This window comes from Cololabis saira, chromosome 18 (genome assembly GCF_033807715.1).
Source record: "Cololabis saira isolate AMF1-May2022 chromosome 18, fColSai1.1, whole genome shotgun sequence".
NCBI classification, from domain to species: domain Eukaryota; kingdom Metazoa; phylum Chordata; class Actinopteri; order Beloniformes; family Belonidae; genus Cololabis; species Cololabis saira.
This window is the reverse complement of record NC_084604.1, coordinates 20,158,459-20,171,793: the sequence shown is the minus strand read 5'-3', so window position 1 is coordinate 20,171,793 and position 13,335 is coordinate 20,158,459. Positions and strand designations below refer to the sequence as shown.

The 13,335-nt window shown below is 39.0% G+C and overlaps 1 protein-coding gene across 4 annotated transcripts; it reads right to left on the bottom strand.

The window, feature by feature from the left end:
• Positions 1-2,305: 2,305 nt before the first annotated feature.
• Positions 2,306-12,568, bottom strand: aida (axin interactor, dorsalization associated). 4 transcript variants are annotated; one of them, XM_061746408.1, is made up of 11 exons: positions 12,321-12,568; positions 10,777-10,843; positions 10,633-10,686; positions 7,794-7,854; positions 7,654-7,717; positions 7,122-7,225; positions 6,953-6,961; positions 3,815-3,937; positions 3,551-3,673; positions 2,677-2,794; positions 2,306-2,589 (listed from the first exon to the last, which is right to left on the bottom strand). In XM_061746408.1, exons 1-11 carry the CDS (start codon positions 12,425-12,427, stop codon positions 2,490-2,492), a joined length of 930 nt encoding a protein of 309 aa, XP_061602392.1. In that variant the 5' UTR covers positions 12,428-12,568; the 3' UTR covers positions 2,306-2,489. The 4 variants fall into 4 exon arrangements, with proteins under 4 accessions (XP_061602392.1, XP_061602394.1, XP_061602395.1 ...); XM_061746410.1 differs by having other exon boundaries at positions 7,800-7,854; XM_061746411.1 differs by lacking the exon at positions 6,953-6,961.
• Between the last annotated feature and the right edge of the window lie 767 nt (positions 12,569-13,335).

Sequence of the window (13,335 nt, the reverse complement as noted above, 5' to 3'; positions counted from 1 at the left end):
GGACAAATGATGATCAGTACATTGCACAGCAGTGATCTATAACTTGTCTAACAGCAATGTCACGATGAACAGTGCTGCTTAAAATAACGCGTAGTATCCAGATGTTTTCCGGCTAAGCTCCCTTTATAGTTCCCTACACAGTGACCGGGGCACACAGAGGCCAGACAGTAAATATGGGGCAATTAGTTCCCTGCACATTTCATCAGGACACAATTATTAAGTCTCCTCCAAAACTGAATAAAGGATGTTTTGATAAGAGATAACATCTCGTCTGTGCTCCTCAGTCTGATTAGATTTTTCCAGGTGTTAGCCACTCGTGTGCTGATCAGCTTGAGTCAAATGGATATGGATATGGATTTCCTCGTGCAGTCGGCTCTGGCTGATTACAGATAAACGCTGCTTGCAAGTTGGTAGAAATGTGTCTTGTCATCAGTGTATGGACATTTTTTAAGAGTAAAACCCTTTAAATGCTGAGGAAGAAAAAGACAGTAATTAATTCAAAAGAAATGCAACAACGTGTGAAGTTCAAATAATGACACTGGATGAAATCAACCAACAAACTGCCTCATTTGTGGTTTATTAGAAATTAGAAGCATTGTAAATGTTAGTTCCCTCAAACTGTCATCAAAACTTTATACACATTTACTGTTAAGTCACCAGTTTAGTGTATCTTACAGTTCATTTACAGTTTGGATTTTGTGATGTTACAAAAATAAAATCTAAAAAAAAAAAAGAGCAAACATTACAGAATAGATGTTTTAGTGAGGAACACCTGCGGCAACAGAATGTAAAGTTACATGACATTTAAAAATAAATCAGACTATCTTGTTCAGTTGTCAGTAAAGAACCGTCCTCCGACGCAGTCTCGTGCAAGCGTCACATTCTGGTACACCTGTACACACGAGGCATTAGATCTGCACAATAACACTCAAATAAAAACCTGAAAAAGTGGAAGACACTTGTATGACCCAACACTGAATTTCCGCTGTATAAACTTTTTTTTTTTATCCAAAACCCTGTTTGCAAACAAGGTCGCAGCCTTTTATCCTTTAAGCAATTGCAGCACAGAGAATACAATGCACTGAACTGAACCGTCAACACTGAATTATGGGAAGTACTTCAGTGCCAACAGAAGTCTGAGAATGTACCACTTTGCACCAATTGCAGCTTTGCAACTCAGTAAAACCTCGAGGATATTCTACATTGACATAAGTGCACCATTTAAAAAAAAAAGTAAATGCCACCTCCTGAAACAAACTGACTCGCTACGGACTCAGTAGTGTTTGGTCAGCTTTATATAGTGTTTTAAACTCTTTTTTTCTTTTTAGCGATAGTAAAACAGAAAATAAATTAAAAAAAGTCTCTTTTTCACTTTAGATGATTAAATGTTACACTAATATTTCAGGGGGAAACATTAATCATGGCACTTTAGAGGTGCTGCGAGGCAGATTTTACTGTTATTTTTCAAGCCAAGCTGCTGGCGTTTGATTTATATTCACCGTGGTTTCAGTCTACTCATCTCAATCTAACACATCAAATGCATTTTCCAAAATTAAATATAGATTTGTCTATAAATTAAAATCGTAAAAAAGAAAAAGGCTAATGTACAAGTTAAAGTGAGAAAACTGAGACGGTATGTGATGTGCAGGCAAAAGTCGTGTACAGAATAAGCTTGGTTTATGGACCCCTTTTTTTTTTTTTTAAATGAATGCCATTTAAGATGTCTATTAGGACACTATTTAATGAAACTGCGAGGCCACAGAATGATCATTATGGCAAATATCATTTTTATGACTTCAAGTGTTTATATCCGAGTCATTTTGTGCCAAACTGCAGAGATCAGTCAGATCTGATGGGAATTGATAACTTTTTCTGTCTCTGCAGGAGCTGTTGTAAATGTCATTTATTCAGAGAATGGCTGTTCCTGCTGAGACATTAACTCCCTCTTAATTCCACTGTTTGGTTGTTTTTTACTTCCTAAATGGCCAAAAGTCACAACCAGTTACAATTCTGCTAGTTTTTTGTTTTTTTTAAAGACCTCAGCCCCGATAATACTTGGAAAGCACAACACTGTTAAAACCCTGTAAACTGTCTTTAGAGACCTCTGCAGGACCAACAAGAGTCCTGTCAAATAATCAGAACGCAGGCAGTAGTTTCTTAACTTTTCTCTCAAAAACTATGGCATATTTGTTGAATGTGAACAAGAATCCAACAAACAAAATGCATCAATAGACTCACAAGCCTCGTTTTTAAAGAGAAAGAGAGAGAAAAAAAAAGAAAGTTTCAAAAAAACAAATGCAACATGTTTGAACTTTTATTTAACAAGTAGGTTTTTAATGAGACTAAACTCTGGCTCAGTTCATGTAACTTTCTTCACACGCGTGGAAAATCCCACAACATTGATTTGGTATTGCTGGATGTGATGAGGGGCGGACGCCGCTTTTTGCTGGATGTGCAGGGAGATTAGAAAGAGCTGGTTCAATCGAGACTTAGCTGTCTTTGTATAACGTCTGATGAAGGTGGAGATAAAGTGGTTTCTTTGTGAGAAGCTGCAGTTTCTTCCTCTTGAAGTCTGTTGGTTTCTTGTACCTGAAATACGAGGAGGAGAGGAGTTTACTTCATGAACGCAGTGAAACATCACTGGTGGAAAGAAAGGGGAAAAAAAAAAGCACTCACAGTTCGATTACAATTGGCCCCGACTTGATCTCGTCCATTTCCATGAACGCGAAACATTTTGTGCTGGTGAACCGCTTTTTGGGCTTGTAGTGCTTGAATTCAAAGAAGATAGCTGCTCCTGCAGGAATTTAGAGGATAACTTGGTTATTATACGAATATAAGACGGCTGATATTAGACACTTATTTTATATTCAACCCATTTTTATTTCCACATCCCTTCTACACAGGACAGTCCAACGAAATGTTGATAAAGTTTGCTTCAGTCTGTTAGGTATCTGCAAAATAATGAGCTCAGCTGACTAAACAAATACACTGAATTACCAGTTTTTCATAGCTTAGATTTTTTTTCTGCTCGTGGCACAGGCTTAATTTAAGACGACCACTGCAGGATGCATTAGAGATTATAAAAGAGCAGTTCAGGGAGCATGACACAATGTTCACACATGTGGACCGACCAGAGAGTCCAGACTTAATGAGAACCTCTGGGATGTTGTGGAGAAGAACTGATGCAATCGTCTAATTCTCTCATCATCAATACAAGAGCCGGTGAAACTTTAATGCAACTCTAGAGAGAAAAAACAATTTGGCACTGCATAAACTAATCCAATTAAGATTAGTAGTATATTTAAGATGCATTCCACATAAAATTCCTCCAGAAACTTCAGCTTGTCAGTTTTAAAATCCTCCACCTGGCATTCAAAAACCTCCATAACCTACCTGCCGTTTACCCATTTAGATCTGGCCCACATATGTGCAGAAGATCCTCAACTATTTGCAGAGATTACAATTTTGTGCACTCCACGGCACATGAAACCCCCCAAAAAAGTAAATAAATAACCATCAAAGCATCATGTGCTAGCCCCGTAGGACCGACCTTTTGGTAATCTCTCCACATGTCTCTGGATCTCCACGTCCACACTGAAGTGAATGTATGTGTCCTCCTTCCTGGTGGCCACTGGCGTGTCCTGCACGGGGTTCACATCGACGCCGTTCAGATCTGCAGGCGGATCCACACAAGTCAAACACTTCTTTCTTTTTAGATTGAAAGAAGATTAACCTTAGTGACGTGATGCGGCTGTAAATCCACAACTACCGGCTGTGTCTCAAAAACGCATTAACCGCAGGAGTTGTGTTGCACCTTTGACGCTGATGGTCATGTACGGATCGATGCACTGCCCGGCATCCTTCAAGCCAATTTTCTCGATCCTTAATGTAAGTAGTGTCATCCCGGGTTCTGAAGGTAACCGTGGCAACAAGGTACCTGTAAAAACAGCAAAAGGGTTCAGACATTAGCAGCTGTGTTTCGTTACCACTGAGAAGAACTGTTTTCAGAGGCTACTGTATATTAAACTGTTCCAAAGAGCATTCCTGTCACGAAAGAGGCATTTATTGATCAACTCTGCCATTTAAAGCTCAGAGAGAAGTGACTTAGTGCTCTTATGTACCTAAAGACAATGTAAATAAGTCCGTTCTGAGTTTGACTCTGAACAGTTGCAGGTCAAAGATGGTGCATAGTTAAGAGGGAAGAGCGTTCCAGAGTTTGGGACCTGTGACAGCAAAGGAAAGATCACCCCACCGTTTCCTCCTCGACCGGAGAACTTCTCACTGATACTGAGAACACAGAGCTCTGTCGGGTTGGTGAAAACTTAAAAGCGCACATAAATATGAACATGCAAGGCCATAAACTGCACTAAAACCAAACAAAAAAGAGCTTAAAATGAACTCTGAACTGTAGAGGGAGCCAGTGGAGGCAGTACAGGACAGGCGTCTCCGAGAGTTTGTCAGCATGAGCAGCAGCATTTTGTACAAGTTGCAAGTGATACAGAGAAGTTTGACCAAGTCCAAAATAAAGTGGAGTAATCAATCCGGGAACTGATGACTGATGACTTTCTAAAGGTCATTATGTGGCAGGAAGAGGTCGACTTTGGCAAGGAGAAGTTGAAAGGAGCTTTCCTTTAACTGAGTCAATCTAAACTGCTGTCAAGGAGCTTTTATGTGGCCCCTGGTCATATTTCAAAAAAGGGGGTGTTTGTTGAAAATAATTAATTATTATATTAATAATATTATATTAATAATATTTTTATAACTGGCTACTATGGACTAAAATGGTTGTGCTCAATGCTTAATATAATATTAAAATAAGGAAATCTTGGTGGAAAGTGGTGCTTTGTCATGGCGTGTCTTATTAAAAGTAGGTCAATATCAATTTCATTAAGTTTGCACAATGCATGGTTTCAAAATGAACTTGCATTCAAAATAATATTTCTTTATCTGAATATTATATTTAACATTCACAATTACTAAATCTGGAGACAATTAATACATAATTCATATGTAAACTAGATATATTCAAACGTATAATACAAATGTATTATATTTACATAAGTCTTCGTCTTTGAGTACAAAATACATTTTGAAAACCCCCACATTTTCAAATTGTGCGGCCCTCTCCATACAGTCCTTTTGCAGATGTGGCCCCCGCCCGAATCTAGTCGAATACCCCTGGGCTAGAGCATCAAGACCTGGAGTTACTGTGGATTGTTAATCTTTTCCTCTCCCTTCTCCTGGGCCCATCTTGATCTCCATCAACACTTGAGGAAACATGGCTCCTCCGCTGTCATCTAGTTGCTAGTTTTGTCAGCCTGCACTTTAATACTGAGGAAGCGGTACAGATGACCATCATAGCACATCGTTCAAGGGCGTAATTTATGTCATGGGTGCACAGTATTATTAAAAAAGAAATAATTACATAAAAAATAAGCGCAAGACTGATTTAAGTCAAATTCATTATGGGACCAGAGGGAAAGGTGTTTTAGTCGTAAGCCGGCATCTGCGAGCCAGCAAATTTTAATGTGACAAGAAATAGCAGGACAATGTCTGAAGAGAGCAGGAAGTAAACCTGCAGCCTGCAGGTGAGAGGCCAGTTAGAGAAGCACTGATGTGTTTTTGCGTGATCCATCTCTCATATTAGGTCACTATCTAGCTGGCTCCCCCCCAAAAAAGAAAGAAAAACAAAAAAAAGCGTGGTTTTGAAGTCATTCTTTGACTAGAAAATTACTAAAAACATCAATGTCTTGTCCAAGCGGGAGTCACGCTAATTTCGTAACCATTTTAACATCATTTCTAACTTCTGCGGGAGCTGACGCGGCGTTCTAGCTGACATTCCAGGAAAGGCGGACGTCCCCAACTTCTGATTTTACAGAACAGAGGCACCGAGCGCCGCAACTGCCGCTTCACAGAAACTTCATACTATGACTCAACTGTTGCTTAATGACACAGAAACAAAATCTCAAAAATGTATAGAAGTTCAGATTCCACCATCACTATTTAGTTTAAAGGAAGAAAATGAACGAAGCAACATATTAATGATGAAGTCTTGTGGGATGGGGCGCTGAGACTGGACAGACTGCTAATTTATAAATATGCATATTCTCCCTATTTTATATTTTATAAACGTTAAAAGGATGGGAGCGAATTAAGAGGAAAAAAAACTATTTACAACTGAAAGGAATGTGGAGGCATAAAAGTGAGGATGTCCTATTAACCTGCAGGCGTCCTCGGGTCCAGAGATTCTTCTGCTTTTTCTTAAGGAAATCTTATAGTTAGAATAGTTTTTTTTGTTTTCCAGCTTGTCAAGTTATTTCAGTTTAGTTTTAGTTCATTTAACAGGCACATCAATAGTTTTAGTTTTGAAAAATGGGAAATGGGTTAGTTTTAGTTGCATTTCAGTTTTTTGTTCAACAATGCCATACACCACAAGTATTCTTGAAAAATACTTGAATTAGTAATTGGAAAAATGAAGTGTCAAACATAAAAAAACAAAACAAATACCAAATAAAAATGAAAACAAAGCTATTTTTAACTGTAATTCTGCTTTTTATCAAGTTTTCATTTCAGAAAAATCTTGTTTTTATTTTTATTTCAGTTAACGGGATTATTTTTTTCACTGTTGGTTTCAGTTTTAGTCCTAGATTTCATTGCCTATAATAACTCTGCCTCAAAGTAGTTACATTTAACTTTAAACATTTAAAACAATAAGTTAAAACCTGAAAGGCCTTAGAAAAGGTGTAGATATGACATTTCTCAAGCTTATCCGATCCATTGTTATCATAAATTTGGATTAGTGCAGCTTTAACTTGAACTGATAATTTCAGCAACATCACATCTGAACCAAGTTGAGCTCTGACTTATTTAAAATGAAAAAAAAGAAAACAAAACAAAACACTTTTGATGTCCTGGAGGACAATGCGGGTGCAGTTTGTGCACAAAGCCGTACCTTGCGAAGCTGCGAATGAAACAGCCAGGCAGGGATGAGTGGTGAAGCCACGTACAGCTCAACAGAGAGAACAAAAACATGCACGGTCAAACGGCCCTCAGAGAACAAACCAACGACAACACTTGAGATCATGCAGACCCAAACTGGAGGTGCGTTTGATCAACAGTACCAGGAGCTCGCGGTGGGAACGCCTCTGCTGAGCCAGCTCCTGCTGCCGCATCCTCCTCCCCCTCCAGCTCCAGGTTCTCCTCCTCTCCCGGGGCAAAGATTTTCCTGAGAAAGAGGCACAGACAAAAAAAAAACACCATCGTATGAAGACAGCACAGAAATTCACACATCAGGGGAAGCCTCCACCTCCTTCACCAGTTCAACCAGCTTTTATTGTACTACTTTTAGAGGCCTGACATGGTATAATTACCTAGAAATACCACAGGACGTGTCAAAACATTTTGACAATCTTTTATCAATTTAAGATCCCTTTATTGTCAGAATAATTAAGTAATGGCATTTTCATACTGAACAAAGTAACCTTTTTTTTTTCTTCCTAAAACCAAAAAACAAAACAAGGTCTCAGGCTGTGATGCAACTCTATCACTGTAACCATGGCGACTGTAAAGGTTTTCACAGTTTCACATGTGTTGCATATTACAACTGTAAATTCAGATGGCTATACTTTTTTGGTTTGTTTGTTTGTTTTTTACCTCGAGGGCACCGGCTGGACGTTGAAGGGAAACTCTTTGTTAAAGGTGAGAATGTTCTTTATTACTGTTGGAAAAGAAACATGTTGGAGTTTTAATAAACATCTGACGGGTTCCAGTCATTTACCAGTCATCAGTCGTACACTCACTGGTTTCCAGTTTCTTCAGGTCTTCTAACTTGAACTCCTCCTTTGACTGAGCGCACTGAGGAAACACAGACAAAAGGTCACGTTTAAAAGGTGCACGTAATGAATGTGACTCCTAAGTTTGCCAGAGCTGCTTTTTTTTTTTAAAGGATTTCTTTGGACCAAATATGTCTAAAATGTGGCTCTTCCCTGCAAACTTAAACAAATACTGTATAATTTCAAGAAAATACATTAACAGATAGCATTTGCCATTCGCTAACAGTGTAGGAGTCCATTTAAAAATGTATACTGTGAATAGCACACAGACAATTTTTTTTTTTTTATATCTGAAACTGGGATAGTTGAAGGATGATTTATCAAGTACATGTTTTGGTTTCCATTGAACGCACTCAGTTCTCTTGCATGACAAGGACAAAAGACCTTCCAAGTGAGTGCAAGAGGTTTTTTTTTTTCTTTTCTGAAGTGCAGCTTTTAAATGCTAATATAAAATCACATTAATTCACAAGGCTGTCTTTTTTATGTTCTATAGAGGCTAACCCCTGATGAAGCTTTTAGTCTTCACACATTTACACGCATGAAGAAACATGGACACAGACGTTCGCCATCAAGTTCACTCTTGTGAATTTCTTTGATAAAAAAAAAAAAACAGGCGTAAAGTATTCAGCGCGCCTGTATGAGAGGACTACTTGTTCTCTGGTGCTGCTTTCATTTTGTTGTAATGCCGTGTTTGGTGATTCAAACCGATAAAGTTGAAATGTAGGAGAGTTGAAAATTACCCAAGTGATGAAAACCAACATTCATCTCTGAAATGCAGACTTTTTTTCTTTTTTTTTTAATCAAAACAACAAGGATTAAAACACCCTCTCTTTCTATCTCCCTCCCTCTGAAAGAAACAGCGCCTGTGGTTCTGGACCAGCAAGTACCATCAGCAGCACTCAGTAAGTCGGGCCGTGCAGTCGCAGGACCGGTCAGCATCTTTTTACTGAACTCATCCAGCGACTACAGGTCACTAAAATACTCTGTACAAAGCTTAAGACATCTAATGAAAACAGCTAGGATGCTGAAGAGATAGCACAATAAATGATGTTTAAATATCTGTCACAACAGGAACTACAAGTGATGATTCTGATAATCAGTTTCTAAAGATATATAAAAAAAAAAGGACACTTGCTCAGCATTTTTTTGTTTCTTTCCGTTGATTTTAGTCATAAACCATTTGCTTGTAGGTGGAGTACACTGAAATCAAACAGTGTGTGGGCCGTATCCACCGAGGAGGACACACACACACCTGTTCTCCCCACACTTTTAACACACTGAATCATCATACAGTACTGTGCAAAAGTCTCAGGCACCTCTGATTTTGCTGTTTTACCAAAGTTTCTCAAGTTTCTGAAATGATCGTTCATATGTATAGTTCAGTCTCTTATGCAAACAAGAAAAATATATATATAGTGATATCAGAGATAGACTCGTTAATTCAGAAATCCAACTTGGCAACACAAGAATTGTTCTGTTACAGAGAAAACCCGGACAGGAGGACGACCATCTGACCTGCAAGACGTGTTTTAGAAGTGCGGCTTCTAGAGAAACAACACTCACAGCTCTTTATCAAATTAAAGTTAGCGCCGTCTTCACGAACATGTAGGCATGAATTGTTGAAATAAATACAACTAATCATAGCAGATAATATGGCTAATTAATGAACCCCCCACTCTGGACACATTGATTAGGATTAAACCAATCAACCATCAGCTGCAGGCGGAGCAACAACCAGACTAAACCTGCTCAAGTTATTAGCAATTGTGCAGCCATGCTGGTAGTTTTTACTAGCGGTGCTTGGACTTCCCTGCAGGAGGAGTCGATGCATGAAGTTCATCTCCACCCCTCTGAGGTTGGATCAGTACGTTCTGTAGCCGGTGGAAATGGTAGCGGCACCAGACCCATCCCACAAAGTTAAATGTACACAGCTGGCCAGAGTAGAGGACACCGTCCCATACAGATGTCTGCAATTATATCAGTTACCATTCAGTTCTATTCAGGTTTAAAAGAGACAGGTTCCCGTATTTTATGTCTGTATATTAAAGAGATGAGAAAATAAATATGGATGTTATTAAAACTTAGATAAAAAAAACAACACAATGGGGGCCTATGACTTTTGCCCAGTACCGTACTCATGGATAGATTACTGAATCGGTCTAGCAGGGCGGCAGGCTGTTCGTTTTATCCCAAGAATATTTTATACAGCAGAAGGAGGCAAACAAAACCTAATAAAACCAATTTCCATGTCATTCAAGGCCTCTTCTAAGCCTTTGTTGCACTCAACATATGCTTAGAAGAGGCCCTGGAGGACATGCAAATCAAAATTATGAATGTAATAAATGTAAACCATCATAAAGGGGTGCAATAGTAAACTAGAATGTACCACAAAGCCTTCACAAGTGCAAAAATGGCCCCGAGACAGAGAGTGATCATAAAGCAACAGTAATTAGACAAATAAAACATGACGCATAATAACAAGACATGTAAAATGATCACATCATGACACAGAATCACAAAAAAAAGGGACTATAAAGAGATGCAAAATTACCAAAAGTGATGAAAAAAAAAACCAACCCCAAATATAGTAGTCGATATTTAAAGTGGATGAAAAACATGCTATGCAATAATTTGAATATTCGTTGTTGTCTTAGGACAACTTTAATGAGATGTTTTGATCCAAGTCAAACGTTGTAGCATCTACATGGACTGAAGTCAGCTTGTATCCATGCGTTTCAGACTTTGGTAGAGAGAGTTTTGTGGACTTTTGTTTGGTTACTTGTGTATGGAGGACACAAACCTGCAAACTGGCACTTCTCAACTCCAGGCATGTTGCGATCTTTCCTAAGGTTTTCTGTTAACAACAAACATGAAGAGAACATCAGCAAGCGTTACCTGCGGCAGAGAAGCTGATTGGGGCGTAGAAACAGATTTAAATGATTACCTTCTGTTCCTCTGTGAAGTCTGTGGAGTTGTTTGCTTGGACCTCTTTTTGCACTTGTCTTGCAAGACTGAAATCAGCCAACATGAACACACAGATGCGTTAATCAATCAATCAAATTTTATTTGTATAGCACCTTTCATCCAGGCACATGAAATACAAAGTGCTTAACATTTTGACTGAAAAATAAGCATAATAAAAACAAAAATAAAAACTTTGAGACATACACTGACATACAATATAGTTAATTAAAATTAAATAATGACCTCCCACTCCCACCCCCTTCATGAGACTGTCAGAGCCCTGGAGAGCTCCATCAGTGACCGGCTTCGTCACCCACGATGCACCACCGAGAGGCATCGCAGGTCCTTCCTCCCCGCTGCCATCAGACTGTACAACCAGGCCTGCTCTCAGTAGCCAGTGGACAATAAGATGTGTAATAATATAACATGTGCAATAATATAAGATGTGCAATATCTGTCAATCTGCCAGTCTACCTCACAACACTCCACCTGCTTTTTTTGCACTGTTTCTTCTTCCAACCAACTGTATATACTGTTCATATTCTGTGATTATACATATTTTATATATATTTTTTGTATTTTCTATATTTGATTGATTGAATTTATTTATTTAAAACAGGGATAATGCACAAAAAAAACATTAATCTTGTAAAACAAGAAGAGATGCTTTGAGCCAGGTTATAGCAACAATTGCTAATTTCCGCCTGTAGTCCCTGGGCAGGTAAAGTGCTAAGCAGATACAATATTAAGATTAATTGAAATAAGACATAATAACCATAATATTTAAAAATTTGACAGAATGCACTAATAAATAAAAGCACGGAAACAAGAGCGCCAAATCATAAAGTGTATATATACATATATTTTTTATTTCTGACTTTTCAGTCTTTTTACCCCTCCCCTACATGTGTGTGCTAAGTGTACTGCTGCCAACAAAATAAGTTTCCCCACTGAGGGAGAAAATAAAGGATATCTTATCTTATCTTATCTTAAAAGTTCAAGAATTAAGGCTAAAAAAATAATCAGCCCACCACAATAAAATATAATAATAAAAACATTACAAGAAATAGATACATAAATAAAACAAATATCTCTAAAAAATGTTAAACAGAATAAACTCTGATTGACTGTGGCACCCTGGAGGACTTCTGTCAGCAGCAGCGCCCCCTGGCGGCCGAGGCGACACACAACCACATGATCTGGATTTTACATTAATAAGAGATGTTTCAATTATACATCCCATCAACCCACGAAGCGGGTCACGTCGTGAAAAGGCTCACAGACATCTGGCACATCCGAGAGGCACAAAGCGATCCTCGCTGAGCACATGAAACCCCCCCATAACACTGCACGGGTGTGGCTGACCATTTCTAACACTCTGAGGAGTATTGCCTCTTTTTTTTATTTTCCTCCCCTGCATGCATGACACGCTGTGACACGACACACGACACGCAGAAACCGTGACAGGACTTCCCGTGGATGCAGACGAGAAGAGACAGGACACACATGTTGCATGCAACTTACATTTGGTATTCATCTATAGCCTCCACTAATTGTCCCCACGAGTCAAAGTCTGTGCCTTTCCTGAAACTGGCGTGCCATTTCTGCACAGTCTTGTGGACATCAGACATGTTGGCGGGGGCGGGTTCTCAGGACAGCATGTCCGAGCTTATCTGCAGGTCCACAGGCGCACGGAGGGACCGGTGACACCCCGACCAAGCCCTTTCTGCCCGGTCCAGCCCGGTCCGGCCCGACACCGCATCCGCAGAGAGAGGAAGTCCCGCCCGGAGCGCGGGGTGCGCGCGTTTCGGGACGCGGGGTCGCCCGCATGTCTGACGGCGGATTTATGGTTCCGCGTTAAGTCGACGCAGAGCAAGCCGTAAAGTACGGCGTAGGGCACGTACCTACGCCGTAGGCTCTGCGTCGGTGTAACGCGGAACCATAAATCAGCCTTGAGCGACGAGCTCTACTGCAACATCAACAAACATCCCTGAAAAGGGGGAAAGTGGGGACATATTAGTTGGGACTTCTCAACCAGTTTCACTCACAGATTAGTAACATGTCAGAACATACTGCAAAACCCTTCGTTAGAAATAAAACAACAGTGAGAAGTTTATGACCAACTTCAAATAGAGTTGCACCTTGAGAAATTACCTAAAGCTTTGTCTGTTTATATTGTTTCTTTAGTTTTATAAATCATTTTATTTATTTATTTATTTATTTATTTATTTATTTATTTATTTATTTATTTATTTATTTATTGTTGGCTTTGTCTCGAACACAACAAAACCCAATCAAATTAAAAGCATCAAAATATAAAAAAGCAAAACAATTTAACAGTCTCATTCAAAAATAAAACACACAGCAAAACAATGTTTTCGAGAGGGAACAGGAGGAAGCAGAATGCTTATTTAGTCCTGTCCCTTCCTCACAATATCATATCATATATAACCTATAAAAAATTTTAAAAAATTTTAAAAGAAAAGAAAAGAAGGAAAAGACAAAATAACAAAAAATAAATACAAGACAAACAACCAAT

Coding starts and splice junctions, on each gene's coding strand:
- aida (XM_061746408.1), bottom strand. CDS start 12,427: ATGTCTGATGTCCACAAGACTGTGCAGAAATGGCACGCCAGTTTCAGG. Junction 7,226..7,653: donor GTCCAGCCGGTGCCCTCGAG/GTAAAAAACAAA, acceptor CCTCTTTCTCAG/GAAAATCTTTGCCCCGGGAG. Junction 2,590..2,676: donor GGGCCAATTGTAATCGAACT/GTGAGTGCTTTT, acceptor CTCGTATTTCAG/GTACAAGAAACCAACAGACT.